The following is a 17,771-nucleotide window of genomic DNA, read 5'->3' as shown; positions in this document are numbered from 1 at the left end:
AGCCTCGGACAAGTGCCGTCATGGTCGGGGACGACGCTTGAACCCTATGCCCGCCCACAATGGTAACAACACTGCTAGCCAACTGGAAAAGGATTTAAATCCGAATAGAAGTGTTTTGCAGGATATGCTTCCTGCAACCACCCTAGAAGGAAAACAAAGACAGAGGATGAGATGGTCAGATGAAGTTAATCGACACCTCATGTTCTGTTATTACCAAGCAACAAACCTAGGAACCAACACAACTGGATACAGATCACAAGTATACACAACATTTATTACCAGATACCCGGAATTAAAATTTTTAACAGAACAACGACTAGCTGATCAGATCCGTGTAATAATAAAAAATAACAGGATACCCCAGTCAGAATTAGAAAACATCAAACAACAAGTACAACAAATACTGGAACAAAATAATGTGCAATCAGAAGAGGAAGAAAACACAGTAATGGACTCAAACATCCCAGAGCAAACAAACAAAGACCAACACGCATCAATTAAACAATCAGAGGAAAACGAAATCTTAAGACAGCCACCAGAACAAGCACAAATAGAACACGAACAGAGACACGTGTTAGATATAGAAGAGAAATTTCAGCTGACATATATAGAATACAAAGACACAAATACAGACATCAGACCATTCTTGCATAGACCGCCAAATAACCCACAAGTCGAAACAACAATAAAAACTATCAACACAATCATACACAACAAAATAAATGAAAACACAACTATGGAAGAGTTACAACTACTGGTTTATATAGGAGCACTCACTACACTAAATATACACACTAGGCAGAGATCAGAACAAACCAACACACAGAAGAAACGCACAAAACCAGCATGGCAACACAGGTTACAGATCAGAATAGAAAAACTGAGAAAAGACATCGGACAGCTAACACAATTTATAAGAAATGAAATATCAGACAAAAAACGAAAAAGGTTAGGTAAAATCTCACAACAAGAAGCAATAGAGCAATTAGATGAAAAAAAGCAGAAAGTGCAAGCATTGGCCAAACGACTTAGAAGATACAAAAAAAGTGAAAATAGAAGGAAACAAAACCAAACATTCAACACAAACCAAAAGAGATTTTACCAAACAATGGATAACACACACATTAAAATAGACAATCCACCAAACATAACTGACATGGAACACTTCTGGAGCAGCATATGGTCAAACCCGGTACAACATAACAGGCATGCACGGTGGATACAAGCAGAAACAGACACATACAAGATGATACCACAAATGCCTGAAGTGATAATTTTGCAACATGAAGTCACCCGAGCAATTAATTCTACACGCAATTGGAAAGCCCCTGGAAATGATAAAATAGCAAATTACTGGCTAAAGAAGTTCACCTCAACACATTCACATCTAACTAAATTATTTAACAGTTACATTGCAGACCCATACACATTCCCTGATACACTTGCACATGGAATAACCTATCTGAAACCTAAAGATCAAGCAGACACAGCAAACCCAGCTAAATATCGCCCCATAACATGCCTACCAACAATATACAAAATATTAACTTCAGTCATCACACAGAAATTAATGACACATACAACACAGAACAAAATTATAAATGAAGAACAAAAAGGCTGCTGCAAAGGAGCACGAGGATGTAAAGAGCAACTGATAATAGATACAGAGGTGACATATCAAGCTAAAACTAAACAAAGGTCCCTACACTACGCATATATTGATTACCAAAAAGCCTTTGATAGTGTACCCCACTCATGGTTACTGCAGATTTTGGAAATATACAAAGTAGATCCTAAATTGATACAGTTTCTAAACACAGTAATGAAAAACTGGAAAACCACACTTAATATCCAAACAAATTCAGATAACATCACATCACAGCCAATACAGATCAAGCGTGGAATATACCAAGGAGACTCATTAAGTCCTTTCTGGTTCTGTCTTGCTCTGAACCCACTATCCAACATGCTAAATAATACAAATTATGGATACAATATTACTGGAACATACCCACACAAAATCACACATTTGCTATACATGGATGATCTAAAACTACTGGCAGCAACAAATCAACAACTCAACCAATTACTAAAGATAACAGAAGTATTCAGCAATGATATAAATATGGCTTTTGGAACAGACAAATGTAAGAAAAATAACATAGTCAAGGGAAAACACACTAAACAAGAAGATTACATATTGGATAACCACAGCGACTGCATAGAAGCGATGGAAAAAACAGATGCCTATAAATACCTAGGATACAGACAAAAAATAGGAATAGATAATACAAATATTAAAGAAGAACTAAAAGAAAAATATAGACAAAGACTAACAAAAATACTGAAAACAGAATTGACAGCAAGAAACAAGACAAAAGCTATAAATACTTATGCTATACCAGTATTGACCTACTCATTTGGAGTAGTGAAATGGAGTGACACAGACCTAGAAGCACTCAATACACTTACACGATCACAATGCCACAAATATAGAATACATCACATACATTCAGATAAAACAACACCACATAACAAACCTGACATCATATTCACCAATAAAAAGAAGAAATTAACACAACTAATTGAAATATCCATACCCAATACAACAAATATACAAAATAAAACAGGAGAAAAAATTGAAAAATACATCCAACTGGCTGAGGAAGTCAAGGACATGTGGCATCAGGATAAAGTTGACATTATACCACTTATACTATCAACTACAGGAGTCATACCACACAATATCCACCAGTACATCAATGCAATACAGCTACATCCAAACTTATATATACAACTACAGAAATCCGTAATTATTGATACATGTTCAATTACCCGAAAGTTCCTAAATGCAATATAACATATACCGTACAGTTAAAAGGAAGTCACGCTTAAACAAGGTCCGCGTCACTTTCCATTTTTGACCAGACATAATGTCTGAGAAAAGAAAGAAATAATAATAATAGTCATTCCATGCTAAGTGGTTTTGATGTTCCCGCACATCTGTCACAGATTTTGATGAAATTGTGTATGAACATTTGCACTTGTACCCAATTAACACTGGCAAATTTTCACTCTCACTAATTCAATACTTTCGGATATATAGTAATTTGTTTGAACCCATCATAGGGATGGCATTTACTACTGAAACACCTGGTTTTTGGTTCCACCAGTTCTTTTCTTCTCCAGTTTCACCTGGCTATTAAAATGACAGATATTGAGAAGTACACAATCTTTTATGGAGGCTGTGAGACAGGACACAAACTGGGTATGGCATTTTCTGTGAGTAAAGCTCTGGCTGCTAATTTATCTAGGTTTGAGGCTGTGAGCCACAGAATAGCAGTTTTAATAAAAAACATAGAGAGATGTAAAATATCATTTGTGAACTGTCATGCACCTACGAAAGAAAGTACATCTCACATTAAGGATGAATTCTATGCGGAACTGGGGGTAGTCATAGATGCCATCCAAAATAATTGTTAAGTCCTATTAGGAGACATGAATGCTACAGTTGGGAGAGAGAATGCATTCCAGTCAACAACTGGAAGACACAGTCTTCATGAACTCAGCAATGACAATGACATCATATTCATAACCTTTGCAACATCCAAAGGTATATTCATAAGCAGCACAAATTTCCAACGGAAGGATATACATAAAGGAACTTGGGTACTGCCAGATGGTAAAACAGTTAATCAGATAGACCACATTGCAACAGATATCAAAGCAAAGAACTGGATGAGGGATGTGAAGACAGCAAAGGGTGCAGAGTGTGGGAGTAATCATTTCCTTGTAAACAGCTGGCTAAAAATACAAACCAGATCTAAAGTTAGAAGCAACCTTACACAAGTTGTCCACTATCATATCGATGCGCTGAAAGACAACACAAGGAAAGAAGAATTTCAGTTCCAGCTCAGCAACTGCTTTGAAAATCTGCAGGAAGAGGTATCACAAGAGAACCAGATGAAATGTGGAAAGAAGTTAAGGATGCCATAAATGAGGTAGCGAATGTAGTCATCAAGAAGCAGATCAGAGGCAAAAAGATTTGGTTTGGGGATGAATGTATTACGGCATTAGATAAGAGAAGAGAAGTCAAGGAGAGCTGGTTACAAGGGGCTGATTTTGCACAAGGCAAAGCACAGTTCGGAGAACTACTCAAGCAACCCTGAGAAAAGCAAAGAGAATGTACATTAAAGGACTGATAGATGAGGCTCAATAAGATTTCTTGGGGAAAGAAGTGCAAAAGATGTACCAGAAAGTAAAATTCTTCAAGAAGGGATATCAAAGCCGCCAAAAATTCATCAAAGACAATAATGGGAGCATACTCACTAGTGAGCTTGACACTGCTAAAAGGTGACTATAATATTTCAGGGAACTCCTCAACTGTGAGGAACCTAAAGACCTGTATGAACTTCAGTTTCCTGACATTGCAGATTTAGACTACCCTCCACCCACACTGAAGGAAATAAAGAATCAGATAATGATGCTAAAGAAGAACAAAAACCCAGGAGAAGATGGAATCCAGGCAGAAATCATTCAAGCTGGAGGGGAGGGACTCCACAAGAAAATTCACCAATTAATCAAGGGGACCTGGATTCTGGAGGATATTCCAGATGTTTGGAAGACAGCTGTCATATGCCCTATACACAAGAAAGGTGACAAAATGAACTGCACTGACTACAGAGGAATTGCCCTACTGAAAGTCTGCTACAAGATCTTGTCCAACTGTATACTGGATAGAATACAGCCATTTGCAGAAGAAGTGATTGGTGAATATCATGTCGACAACATCTTTGTGCTGCGACAACTCACCGAAGAGTTGTGAGAGTATGGCGAAGAACTTCACGTGTTCTTCATAGATTTTAAGAAAGCGTATGACTGCATCCACAGGGAGAGCCTGAGGACCTGCCTAACGAAGTTTGGAATGCCTTAGAAAGTCATCAGCCTAGTTGGAATTTGTCTCACTGATTCAAAAAACGAAGTGAAGCTCGGGAACCAACTCGCAGAGAGCTAAAGACAGGGCTGAGACAAGGAGATGGTGTGTCATCGGTATTGTTCAACCTGACACTTGAAAAGATAATGAGAGAAGTCTCTCGTAAAAGCTTTGAGAGTATACCGGTAGGGGGTGAGAAAATCACACATCTCATGTTTCCTGATGATGTGGCCCTGTTGTCCAGATCTAATGAGGAACTAATGAGGATGAGTGAAAACATGGAGGCAGAAGCAAGCAAAGTTGTACTCCTTGCGAATAAATCAAAGATGGAATATCTGGCGATGAGCAGGACCCATGCTTGTTCAGGAGACCCACTCCAGCCTTTGATAGTTGGAAACCAATCATACAAAAGGGTTTGTGAATTTAAATATCTGGGGGTAATCTTTACAGAAGACGCAGCATGTGAAGCAGAAATCAAAGCGAGGATCCAAGCTGCCAGCCAATCATACTTTGGTCTCAGTCAGTTTGTTGCATTGCGTGGTCTCTCGAGGCATTTCAAACTCCAGCTGTATATCAACAATGACTCAACCCGTAGTACTGTATGGTTGTGAAAGTTGGAGTGTCCGGAAAAAAGACTTGAACAATCTTCTTGTTTTTAAGTGGAAAGTCTTAAGGAAAATCTTTGGTCTGGTACAAGATGAAGATCACTGGAGAATGGAGGATCAGACATAATTGTGAACCAGACAAAATGTACAATAGACCAAACATTGTAGGACTGATGAGAACCAAGTGCCTTGTATGGGCATTACATGTCAGTCAGATGGATAAATGCTGATGGCCTTTGAAAGCTATGGATTATACTCCCTATGGAAGACATCCACTAGGAAGACCAAAGAAGAGATGGAATCCCTGAGCACTTGCTGCAGATTGGAATAGAGAATGATTGGCGCCAGGAGCCACAAAACAGAAGAAGGAAGAGGAACCTTGCAGCAGCGTGCGGTGCTCTGGGCCTACTCATGTAAAGTAAAGTAAAAGTAATTAAAATGACTCAAAAATGCCAGTTTCTCATATAATCGATTTTCCATTTTTCATTACTACTATTTCCAGTAATAAATGAAGACTTCAAAGAAATACTGAAAAGTTCTAATGAAGGTGAATAAGTAGGAGAGGATGATCAAAATGGGGTTGAGGCTGTGGCAGAAATCGGTCTCACTGTCTCCAGCAGAGATGGCAAATGTGGAGGAGAGGGGTGAAGTGACAGCGAGAGCAAAGAGTCACAAGTTGATAAGTTCCCTGCATAGTCGCTTTTCGATGGCATCAATTTTTCATCCACAAAACTAAGGATTCAGCTATTATCCCAAGTTTATAGCACAACAATAAAATTAAAGGTATGTGTTTCAAATTTACCATCTCTTCCAAAGAACTGTGTGGATGTTTCCTCCTTATATGACGTCATAAGTGCTTCCACCCACTTTTTATCTTTTAATGCAAATAGAGCATTCATAAAATATTTCCGAACTAGGGATGATGCCATTTTGCAAATCAATCGATGTCCGAGGACGATAGCGAGAATTTGCTGTATAAACCAGGTGGGGGAAAATCTTTCACACATGCCATCAAACAGGCTACACCAGAGATGGCATTACTGTCTCTGCATTGCTGTGCCGATTCTTATGTTGTGCATTTCTTGTTAGTTTCTAACTATAGGTGTAGATATTAAAATAATGATAATCGATTTTCCCAAATACTTGAGAGCAACGAGAATTTTATGGATAAAAACAACTTACTTTTTAAAAAAGTTTTATTTAAAAAGCGAAAATTTTAGTACAGCTGCTGTGGAAAATTGATATGCTGGTTCTTTTACTCTGTTATTAGTAAAAAGGAAAAACCTGTTGAACAACTGAAGCACAACAAACACTGAAAAATACCAGTTATTCAGAACTAAAGTTTTGGTATCAGTTTTAACTGGTCTGTTTTTGCATCCCTACCCCATAGTGCAGCTACCAACAGTGCAACAATGAGTTTTCGGAAACTTTGAGACATTATATGCTCTGTAAATATTTTCTTGAAAGAAATAAAACTAAGCAAACTTGTACAACTTTTTGCACTTCCTTAAGTGAAATAACAAAAAATAAATAAGAGATTTCCTGAACAATTTTCATATAGATAATTAAAAAAACAAAAAAAACACACAGACACTTGATAAAATGTAAATTTTACCTTTTTATATTTCTGGAAGTAACTGTGGGATAAACCTGAAACACACAGTGTGGTCATCAGTCCCATCAGACTATGGAAGGATGGGGAAGGAAGTCGGCCACGCCCTTTCAAAGAAACCATCCCAACATTTGCCTGAAGCAATTTAGGGAAATCACGAAAACCTAAATCAGGGTGACCGGACGCGGGTTTGAACCATCGTCCTAACCACTGCATCACCTTGCTCGGTAAAGTCAGATAAGGTCTCTTTTATGGCCTAGGTTTATGTTTACTTCAAGATACTTTAATTTTTTTTTACAGGTTTCATTAATTTGATGTAGAAAGTCAACGTGAAAAACTATCATGGCTGTCAGATGATGTCACTGATGGGATTGTTTGGGATGAAATTTTGATAATATAGAAACCAAAAACTTACACTTTTCAAATGTGATCACCTCAAACTATTAGAGCTATGAAAAAGAGAAAACTATATGTTTTATAGAATTCCTTATTCCATTTCATTTTTTATAAAAGAATTTTGTAGAGTTGAATGCTGTAGAGGTGTTTAAAAAACAAACAAAAAAATTGTTCATTTCAAGTTTTTCTGACTCAAGCTCATTTCTTGGTCATCAAAACTTTTGATATTACCTTCCACAAAGAGTATTAATCAATTTTAGAACATAATAAAGGGCATCAGATTTAAGTACCAAAAGAATATGGGCCCCATTTTCAATGCACCTCCACCTTTTTGTTTTTAGGGTCTTATATGCTCACTTTGCAAACCAAAATCTAGTTTTTAAGTGGTTTACAATATAGTCTTTCTAATGAAAAATGCTTTAAAAAGAGTTTGCAAAAGACTTTTTTGTAAAAGTGGTTAAAAAATAGCTGTTCTTAGAAAAATCATCAACTTTGTCCTCACCTTGTAAACTATTGGAAGGCACGTGAAGATGAAATTTTATATTGTAAGATCTTGTATTGGTAAGTTATAATTTGGCATGGTTTCAGGTTTATAATAATAATAATAATAATAATAATGTAATGCATCGTGATTTGAATGAAATGAGGTACAGAAAAGTCAGCTTTCTGCAAAATTGAGCTCGCATCAAATTGTCAAAATTCTGTCAAGTCTCGTGTGATTTTTCCAACTGTAATATCACAATCCTGACCAGCCATAATTAGAATTTGATGTGAGCCTGCACGTGGTTTGAAAGGCGATATGAATTATCAGCTGTCCACTGAAAACATTGCAGCCAAATAACCCTATATAAAGTAATCACGTCTGTATCTTACAATTAAAAGTGGCCTTGCTTCATAGTATTAAAGCTAAGATTTTTTTTTATTTTAATTTTTGTGTGGGCCCCTAGATTGCAACCTATATAGCCTGCACATAAATGTGGCCCTTTTATGACTAATGAATAACCAATATAATTAACATAAATTAGACCCTTGACCTAGTAACATAACAAATCTGATCACACTAATCCTTTGTCAATAGCTACACAGGGTTAGTCTTAGCTCCTCCCGAACAGGCCATGAAGGTCCAATGGTACCGACCGGCCACCGTGTCATCCTCAGCCCATGGGTGTCGCTGGATGCAGATATGGAGGGGCATGTGGTCAGCACACCACTGTCCTGGCCGAATGTCAGTTTCCGAGACCGAAGCCACTAGTTCTCAATCAAGTAGCTCCTCAGTTTACCTCACAAGGGCTGAGTGCACCCCACTTACCAACAGGACTCGGCAGACCGGATGGTCACCCATCCAAGTGCTAGCCCAGCCCAACAGTGCTTAACTTCGGTGATCTGACGGTAATCGGTGTTACCACTGCGGCAAGGCCGTTGGCTACACAGGGTTATTCTATCATTACAAATTTTCAAAATAAATTGCACTTACCTGCAACTCAGAAGCATCTGGATGCTGATGTTTAGATTTGATATTTATATCAGAATATTTAAATTCCAATGGTTTGGTTATGTTGAATATGGACTCATAATTTTTGTGAACATCTTTAGCTGGATATTTAGCACTGGAAAGGACCTGACAAAAAAAAAATAGGCAACTGCATTACAATACGAACACACAATACATCAGGTAATAGATTATTGATACCCTCTGAAATTCTGAAGATAGATGAGAAAACACACACACACACACACACACACACACACACACACACACACACACACAGAGAGAGAGAGAGAGAGAGAGAGAGAGAGAGAGAGAGAGAGAGAGAGAGAGAGAGAGAGAGAGAGAGAGAGGAGGGGGGGGGGATAATAACCACTGCAATTCAGCAGACATTACATGAAAAGTGTGGAAGTGGTGTGATGATGCAACAAACAGGTGTCACAATCTTCCACTGTTTCACTGAACATTACAAACACTGATGATAGAGTAAGGTTTCCCATTGTATTTTGCCGTAACAACAGCTCAATCTGCTACTGTTGTACCTAATATATTCAAGTCCCAGTATAAAAGCACAGGTTGTCAACTAAGGGAGAAAAGCACATCTAGTAATAAGTATCCCTGTGAAAAACACTGTATATGGCACACTGATGAAAAAGAGCATTATGAAACTGAGAACAGTACTTCAGTTAGAAGACATCACACTAATATTGTGTGCACCACCTTTAGTGTTGTTAATAGCCTCCATTCACCAAAGAATACTGTCCACAAGTTTCTTCAGGCATGCCATATCTATCTGGAGCTGCTCACTGATGATTAGATTCCACAGAGCCACCAAATTGTGGGGATGTCTAATATTATGTTTCACCACCTGTTCAAAATAGTTTCAGATTTTTTCTGTGGTACTGAGATCAGTTGAGTTAGCAGGTCAGTCGAGGTGCAACAGGGTGCCCAAGTGTTCACCAAGTCGGTGAAGTATGTATGCAGCCCTGTGAGAACAGGGCTGTTATCTTGGAAGACACGGGTGTCCACACCATACTCATCACGAAGATGTAGAAAACCAAGCAAAGTTTTGTCACGGAGAATGTTGACACTAATATCTTGGTTCTTGTTCATGGTCACTGAATGTTGGTTGGTTGGTTGGTTGGTTTAAAAGAGGGGGAAAGGGACCAAACTACGAGGTCATCGGTCGCTTGTTGCTAATAAACCAATGCCACAAGTGTGAGAATAAAACAGACGAGACATATATCAAAAAACTGAAAGAAAAGAAAGACCACAAGAACAAAGGAAAGGCAACGAATACTAAAAGGAACAAAAAGAGGACAAGAAAACAACAGAGAGATGGAGGAAACAGTTAGAACAGAGTAAAACAAGGAAGCAGATTACAGTGGCTGGCCAACCACAAAAATAAAAAGGAAAAAACCTCCACCCTAAAAGCACTAGGTTGGAGGACACAGAGGGACAAAGGACATGCGCTAAAACTCAGATTGAATGATAAAACCCACCCCCATGAATGAAACATAAAACCAAATTAGCCGATGAGGCATTGTCTGCTAAAATCAATGATAATGAGTCTGGCAACCGCAGATAAAGTCGCAGGGCAGCCAAAGAAGGACATAGCAAAAGAATATGGGCCACTGTCAACCGGGCGCCGACCGACACTGAGGTGGGTCTTCACGGCGCAGGAAGAAACCATGGGATGGCCAATATGGAGCCAGCAGAGAACCACGGAGTCCCTTCAAGATGCCCTCATCGAGGACTTCCACACATTCATGATCCCCTTAATGGCTCGCAGTTTGTTGTGCACACTGAGATTTTGCCATTCCGTCTCCCAAGGCTGAAAAACCTTGCGGCGTGATAATGAATGCAAGTCAGTTGCAGGGATGCTCATCTCAAGAACTGGTTTCCATGTAACCTGTTTGGCCAGCCTGTCAGCAAGTTCATTTCCTGGGATTCCGATGTGACCAGGGGTCCATATGAACACCACTAAACGACTGGACCGTTCCAGGGCATAGATGGACTGCTGGATGGACGCTACCAAAGGATGGCGAGAGTAGCACTGGTCAATAGTTTTCAGTATATAAAAGAAAAGACTCCTCAGGGCATGAACGGAGATACTGAAGTGCATGAGAAATGGCCACCAGCTCTGCAGTGAATACACTGCAGCCATCGGGTAAGGAATGCTGTTCAATATGGCCACCATGAACTTAGGCAAAGCCAACACGACCATCACCCATCGAGCCATTGGTGTAAACCACTTTAGAGCCGTGGAACACATCAAGAATTGAGAGGAAGTGACAGCAGAGAGCCTCAGGGTGCAGGGTTAATGGAGTTCTTCGGGCCACACGAAAGGTCCAGACGAAGCTGCGGCTGAGGTGTACACCATGGAGGCGTACATGAACGGACCGTGAGTAGAAATGGTAAAGGGTAGGACTCAAGTCCAGAGAGAAGGGACTGCATGCAAACCACAATTGTTAGCCCCAACCTAGGTCACCAATGTGGGAGATAGACTGCTGCGGGCAGGAAAAGGAGATGGTAATTAGGATGCTCAGGAGAACTACAAATGTGTGCTGCGTAACTGGCAAGTAGTAATGCATGTCTGATCTGCAATGGAGGGACCCCAGCCTCCACCAGTATGCTGGTCACCGGACTTGTGCTAAAAGCTCCTGTCACTAGTCGAACCCACAGTGGTGCACAGGGTCGAGAAAATGCAACACTGAGGGTGCTGCCAAACCATAAACCACACTCCCATAGTCCATTCGGGATTGGACAAGGCCTCTGTAGAGCGGCAGCAGTGTAGAGCGAGCTGCACCCCAATTGGTGTTGCTCAGGCAATGGAGGGCATTGAGGTGTTACCAGCACTTTTGCTTAAGCTCACGAAGATGAAGAAGCCAAGTCAATTGAGCGTTGAAAACCATTCCTAAGAATCGGTGTGTCTCCACTACAGTGAGTGTATCATCATGAAGGTAAAGTTCTGGGTCCAGATGAATGGTATGACGCCGACAGAAGTGCATGACACTCGACTTTGCAGCTGAATACTGGAAGCCGTGGGCTAGGGCGCATGACTGTGCCTTGTAGATGACTCCCTATAGGCGATGCTCAGCAACACCAGTACTGGAGCAGCAGTATGAAATGCATAGTCATCTGCATACAGAGGTGAGATGGAGGGCCCGACTGCTGCTTCTAGACCATTAATGGCCACTAAAAGTAGACAGACACTCAATACAGAGCCCTGCGGGACTCCATTCTCCTGGATATGGATGGAACTATAGGAGGCACCAACTTGGACATGGAAAGTATGAAGCGACAGGAAGTTTTGGATAAAAATCGGGAGCGGGCCCCAGAGACCTCACTCATACAATGTGGCAAGGATATGATGTCACCAGGTAGTGTCGTATGCTTTACGTAAGTAAAAAAAAGATGGCAAGCAGTGTTGCCATCTGGAAAAGGCTGTTTGGATGGCAGAATCGATGAACACAAGATTATCAGTGGTAGAGCAACCCTGGCGGAAGCCACCCTGACATGGAGCCAGTAGGCCACGTGACTCCAGGACCCAACCTAACCACCGACATTCCACATATTCCAGCAGCTTACAAATAATGTTGGTGAGGCTGATGAGCCAATAGCTATCCACATCAAGTAGGTTTTTACTGGGTTTGGGCACTGGAATGATGGTGTTCTCCCACCATTGCAGTGGAAAGATGCCACCGCACCAGATCCAGTTGAAGATGATGAGGAGATGTTGTTTGGAGTCAGATGAGAGGCGTTTAATAGCTATGACAGTAGAATATTCTTGTTTTTGAGTCCAGAAAGCTCTATGCAACAGAAAGTGCAGATCATTTTGGCATTTTCATTGCGAAATTGCCAGCTTATTCATGACTGGGGTAATAATAGAGGGCTGTTTGCCTGGGTTGTCTGCTAGCGTAGTGAAAGGTGTTTGCTACTGCATGGGAGGTAGACTATCAGCAAAGCAATTTTAAGGAATTCTCACGCCCCCAATTCGTTTTATTGCTACCTTTATTCTGTACCGGCAACCTGTGGATGTCAATGTGAAGACTTTATCCGCTTCTGTCAACAATTGAATTGAGTTACGTGTGGCACTGAATGATTTTTAACTGAATTTTGTTATGAATCTTCACGCATTACTGAATTTGCACACTTTCATGGTAGGTCAGCAACGGTATTCCATTATGACTGGTCTGAACATTGACACAGACCGTTTCGCGGGCGAATGCGCATAATATTTTGCTAATTCATAATGATCTGGGGTACTTTGTCTAACTAAAACAGTTATCTTATCTTGAAAAGCTGAAATTCCTTTTTATTAGTACAGTTAATACCAATTACAGTTTCTTCTTTCATTTACTTTTTATATTTACGTGTTGTGTTTAACACAATAATCAGCATTAATATGGTCTTACACATGATGAATACAGTCTGACAAAGTTCAGATAGTTTGCCAATTTCACACCTATGCATAGTATGTTGGTAGCACTTCGTTTCCTTGCCTGTTATGCTGTGTAGCAGACTTTAAAGCTGTGCGGATCAGCACAAGGAAAAGGCGAGGGGTCTCGCTCGTTTTGTGCACGACTGTGTACCTCGCCACTCTAAATTGGCACGCAGCTCATCGTCAGTCTGCAAAAGAAGGTCCCTGTGAAATATGATACCCTGGACCATATTTAAGCTCTTACGGGATGTGATGGTTACAGAAGCATCCCCCAGCTTGTCACAAGCGAGTAACGCCCATGACTCAGCAGAGGATGCTATTTTGATCAAGACCGACCCTGACCGCATTTTGGATAAGCCCTCCACCTCCCAGAACTTGTCCTCTAAATTCTCAACAAGAAACTGAGGCTTCATCATCATGAAAGATTCCCCAGGTACTGGGGCAAATAAGATCCGCTGCCATACTTAGCCCCTGACATCCCTCCCTTTGTGTGGCCAGGGAGGGGAACGATTTGGGGTCATACTTCTGTGCGTTGACTTGAGCTCGTGAATGCTTAGGGACTGCTGGTGTTTCACCACCAGTAAGAGATGATGAACTATGCTTAATTGCGTGTCATCCACCCTGATGCCACCCGCTCCGACCAGGGGTCCTCCCCACGGGCGCCACCCACGTGCAGCAAAGGCCGCCTGGCAGGATGGTCATTGCTAGGAGCCCCGATGCCCCAGGGGGATGGGCATACATGTGTAGTTAACAGCGCAGGCATCAGCAGAGTGATCCCTGTGTGGTCAGGGGCAGCCCCACCACAACGGATTGGCTACTGTGCTGGATATCAGGTGCAAAGAAGTCCATGGTCATCGTTGATGCAGAAAGCGACACTGCATAGTGCATGGTGGAAAACGCACCCAGGAAGGTGTCCTCACCCAAGAGATGGAGAATGGGCAGGGCTGCAATGCGATGATGAGAAAGTGGGCTCAAGTTCTCAATGCACAATCGGCACAATGCACCATGTAAGGTGCTCTTCCCCAGTTGGCTCGCACTTCAGGAAAATTTTGAAGAATGGAGGTCAAACCCTACAGGGAACCATCACATAAAGGTCGAAACATGTGAAACTCCTTTCAGTCACCTTGTACGACAGGCAGAAATACCTCGGATCTATTCTTAGCCCGGGGGGGGGGGGGGGGGATAACTGAATATGTGGCCCCAAGTCACAGAATGAAAAACACCTCCAAAACATCACAGACTTTCCTCTGGCCTGAACTAAATCCTCCACAACACCATGTATGTGCCTCACATCATTTGGAAAAAAACGGAAGGGACAAAATCATGACTCTGGAATACACAATTTCCTCTAGTCAGTTACTGCCGAGTTTCTGTGTTGTTTGCCCCAATGAAGATGTGCTGCTTTTCTGGTGCTGTGAGCAATGGTCTTTTGCAGAGTATCTAACTTTAAATGTCCACAACATGCAGTTCCTTTCTCAATGTTCGTTCTGAAACTAGTTGGTATAGACCTACATTCACTGATGGTAGCAATTACTGTTGGGTTCGAAACCTATTGTAATTGACAAGGCATGACACACATATCCAGTCCCTGTAGATCAGGATCTTTTAATGCCTACTGCCCTTATGCCTTGTTATGTGGCTGGGAGTGGTACAGTTTTCCTTGTACATACATGGGACAGTTTGCATTGATACACAAACAAATCTAGCAACGTCATTCACAGTGTACCCAGGTGCACGTCTAAACACTAGATCATTTCCACCATTCTGTCACATCTCCATGTTGACCAATCTCACTGCACTGATTCCACAAGACCAACTAGCACATACACACACCACTTCACTGATTATGATTTATGTCAATAATTAAGTGTTACATGACTATATGGCAGCAGTTTTACAAAATCTACAGTGCTAATCCAATTCCATCATGGTGGATAGCATCATCTGTCTTAAAGAATTTTGCTTTCCTGATCAGTAAACTGCACCACTTCAGTTAAAACTAAACTGAATAATTTGTAATTGTGAATACTAGTCAACACCAGTGCTGTAGACTGTTTCTGTCACTGCTTTCTCAATCATCACATACACTTCCAACTTCACTGGGCAGTATCCACGAAGCAAGGAAGTGGACTCACATTAAAAGATGACCCTGACAGTTGGCAAAATTTTTGTCACTTACTCTGAAGGCACAAGGATCCTATGGTTATAACTTACTCAACCTTGAGTGGTACACAGTATTACATGATTGACAATCACTTAAGTGGTGAATCAATTGGGTAATTCCAGTAATGGTCTGTCTGACAATATCATCATGGGTAGTATGAAGTGCAAGACAATCTTATATGAGGCAGTGAAAAAAAATATAGCATGTGATAAGGGGTTGTTGTCTAGCGGCTGGTTTCTTCAAACTCCCCAGTCCAGCACTACTCCATGCTCAAGTTGTCTAAGTTCTCTCTCTCTCTCTCTCTCTCTCTCTAAGAAAAGAAGCAAGTACTACTTTTAAACGCGGGCACATAAATCCACACTGCAATGTAAACTTTGCTTTCTTCACATCATTTGCCTATTTAGAAAAATTGAACTGTGATTTGTTCTTCCAGATAAGTGACGATTTTGCAGTGGAGAGAAGAGTGGTAAAATAAATTTCAGATATTTTTGTAGGTGTGCTATTCCCATGCTACAGTCATCTTCACTGATTTTCTATGGCTTTAACTGATTTCATTTATTCTTTGGTTCTTTCCATTACCTGCCCCTCCTGTGATAAGAGTAGCTGTGATGAAAGGGTAAAATAGGACACTCAATTTCCTTGAAAGATCTATGGTATAAACATTATGGGCAGAAAACTTATATCAGTTATTTGATTTTGACAGCTAGATGTGACACCAGGTGCACAAAAAATGTATTCACTTAAAGGTCGCATGAAAGAACATGTCTTCTCACATACTTCAGCTACCATCATTTCAATTAATTGAAACCTGCATGTCTGACTGTAGTATCTATTTTGTGTGCATCTGGACTGCATCTCCCACAAGTTACTTCCCCCTTTCATATTAAAAAAATGTGACCAAACCCTTGACATTGATCCTCTTCAGAATGCTTTTTTCCTTACACAGCAAAAGCCTCCAGCCTCCCTCCACACACTCCTATCAGCCCCTCTTTCCACTTTACCCCCTTCCCCCACACATTTTAAAATACACTTTTCCAAGACTACCACTTTGCCAAACTCCACACAGCTTCACATGTTTTTGTTACTTGTCCCAAACTCTTCATTCTACCAATTTGTTCTGTGAATTATTGTTGGGTTCCATATTGGTCTGCAGCAATAATCAAGCAAAATACATGGCTTCCCAGGCAGATTCCACACAACTCAGTAAGCTTCATGTAACTGATCTATGGGGTGTTGTCTATTGGAGATAAAATACTCTGTGTTAACAACTATTTCACTAGTTTTCAAGTTATTCACCATAAGCTGCAGATATCTGCATCTTCCCCAAACTCCAACTCTTTGATCTCAGAAACACAATATATTCCACCCTTAGGTCCCACAATGGTAGTTGAGGCATCCATGGGATTTATAGGGTTTATGGGCTGTCAGCATAAACTAAACTACAAGCCCAACTCAGCCACTTCTGGTCAATGGGTTGGGGAATTTACATTTGAAACCACTACAAAATAGACTCATAAATTAGAACAATTACTCAGATAATCTAATACATGGCAACAGATTAAAACTTAGTCAATGTTAACTAACTACTGCACATCAGTTGTACCATAACAGGAATGAGAGTAGCTTTTATAAACAAAAACAGAGACAACAAACACAAAATAGTTTAAATAATTCATAATTTTTAGTAATTCACAATGTGGAAAACTGTTACTCACTTTAGTTGCTTTTTTACTTCCAGTCAGTTTGTTTACTTTAGCATTGGCCACAGCTGCTCTCTGCTTCAGCTCATTTAGTTTCATCTTGCTCTTCGATATCTTTGAGTCGATCCGTTGTAACATGTCACTCACAACATTATTCAAATAATCTAAGGCATCTGCAATTTGGATTATCATTTCTTCTTGACGAAGATCACAATGGACAGTTGGCATTTCATAGCTAACCAGCCCCATTTTTTCTTATTTCTTTCTTCTTTTTATTTGAGCTATAAGAAAAATTGTAAAATGATTAATTGTCCATAAAAGTGAAAAGAAATACTAAATATCAGTATGCCTGCTATTATTCAGGAGAGCTTGTCCACATCAAACTATCTAAATTAAAGATATATCTAAAAAGAAAGATGATGAGACTTACC

The 17,771-nt window shown here is 40.4% G+C and overlaps 1 protein-coding gene across 1 annotated transcript in view; it reads right to left on the bottom strand.

Annotated features, from left to right (window-relative positions):
• The window catches only part of LOC126183866 (WASH complex subunit 1-like), a 70,881-nt gene that overhangs the window by 49,759 nt on the left and 3,351 nt on the right, over positions 1-17,771 (bottom strand). The window contains exons 2-3 of the mRNA XM_049926158.1: positions 17,356-17,621; positions 9,021-9,164 (exon numbers count right to left, since the gene is read on the bottom strand). Of these exons, the coding sequence (XP_049782115.1) occupies positions 9,021-9,164; positions 17,356-17,589 (378 nt within the window). The 5' untranslated portion in view covers positions 17,590-17,621. The remainder of the gene's footprint in view (positions 1-9,020; positions 9,165-17,355; positions 17,622-17,771) is intronic.

The sequence above is a fragment of the Schistocerca cancellata genome, chromosome 4, assembly GCF_023864275.1.
Source record: "Schistocerca cancellata isolate TAMUIC-IGC-003103 chromosome 4, iqSchCanc2.1, whole genome shotgun sequence".
NCBI classification, from domain to species: domain Eukaryota; kingdom Metazoa; phylum Arthropoda; class Insecta; order Orthoptera; family Acrididae; genus Schistocerca; species Schistocerca cancellata.
Note: the sequence above shows the minus strand (reverse complement) of the source record. Positions and strands in the feature narration are given on the sequence as shown.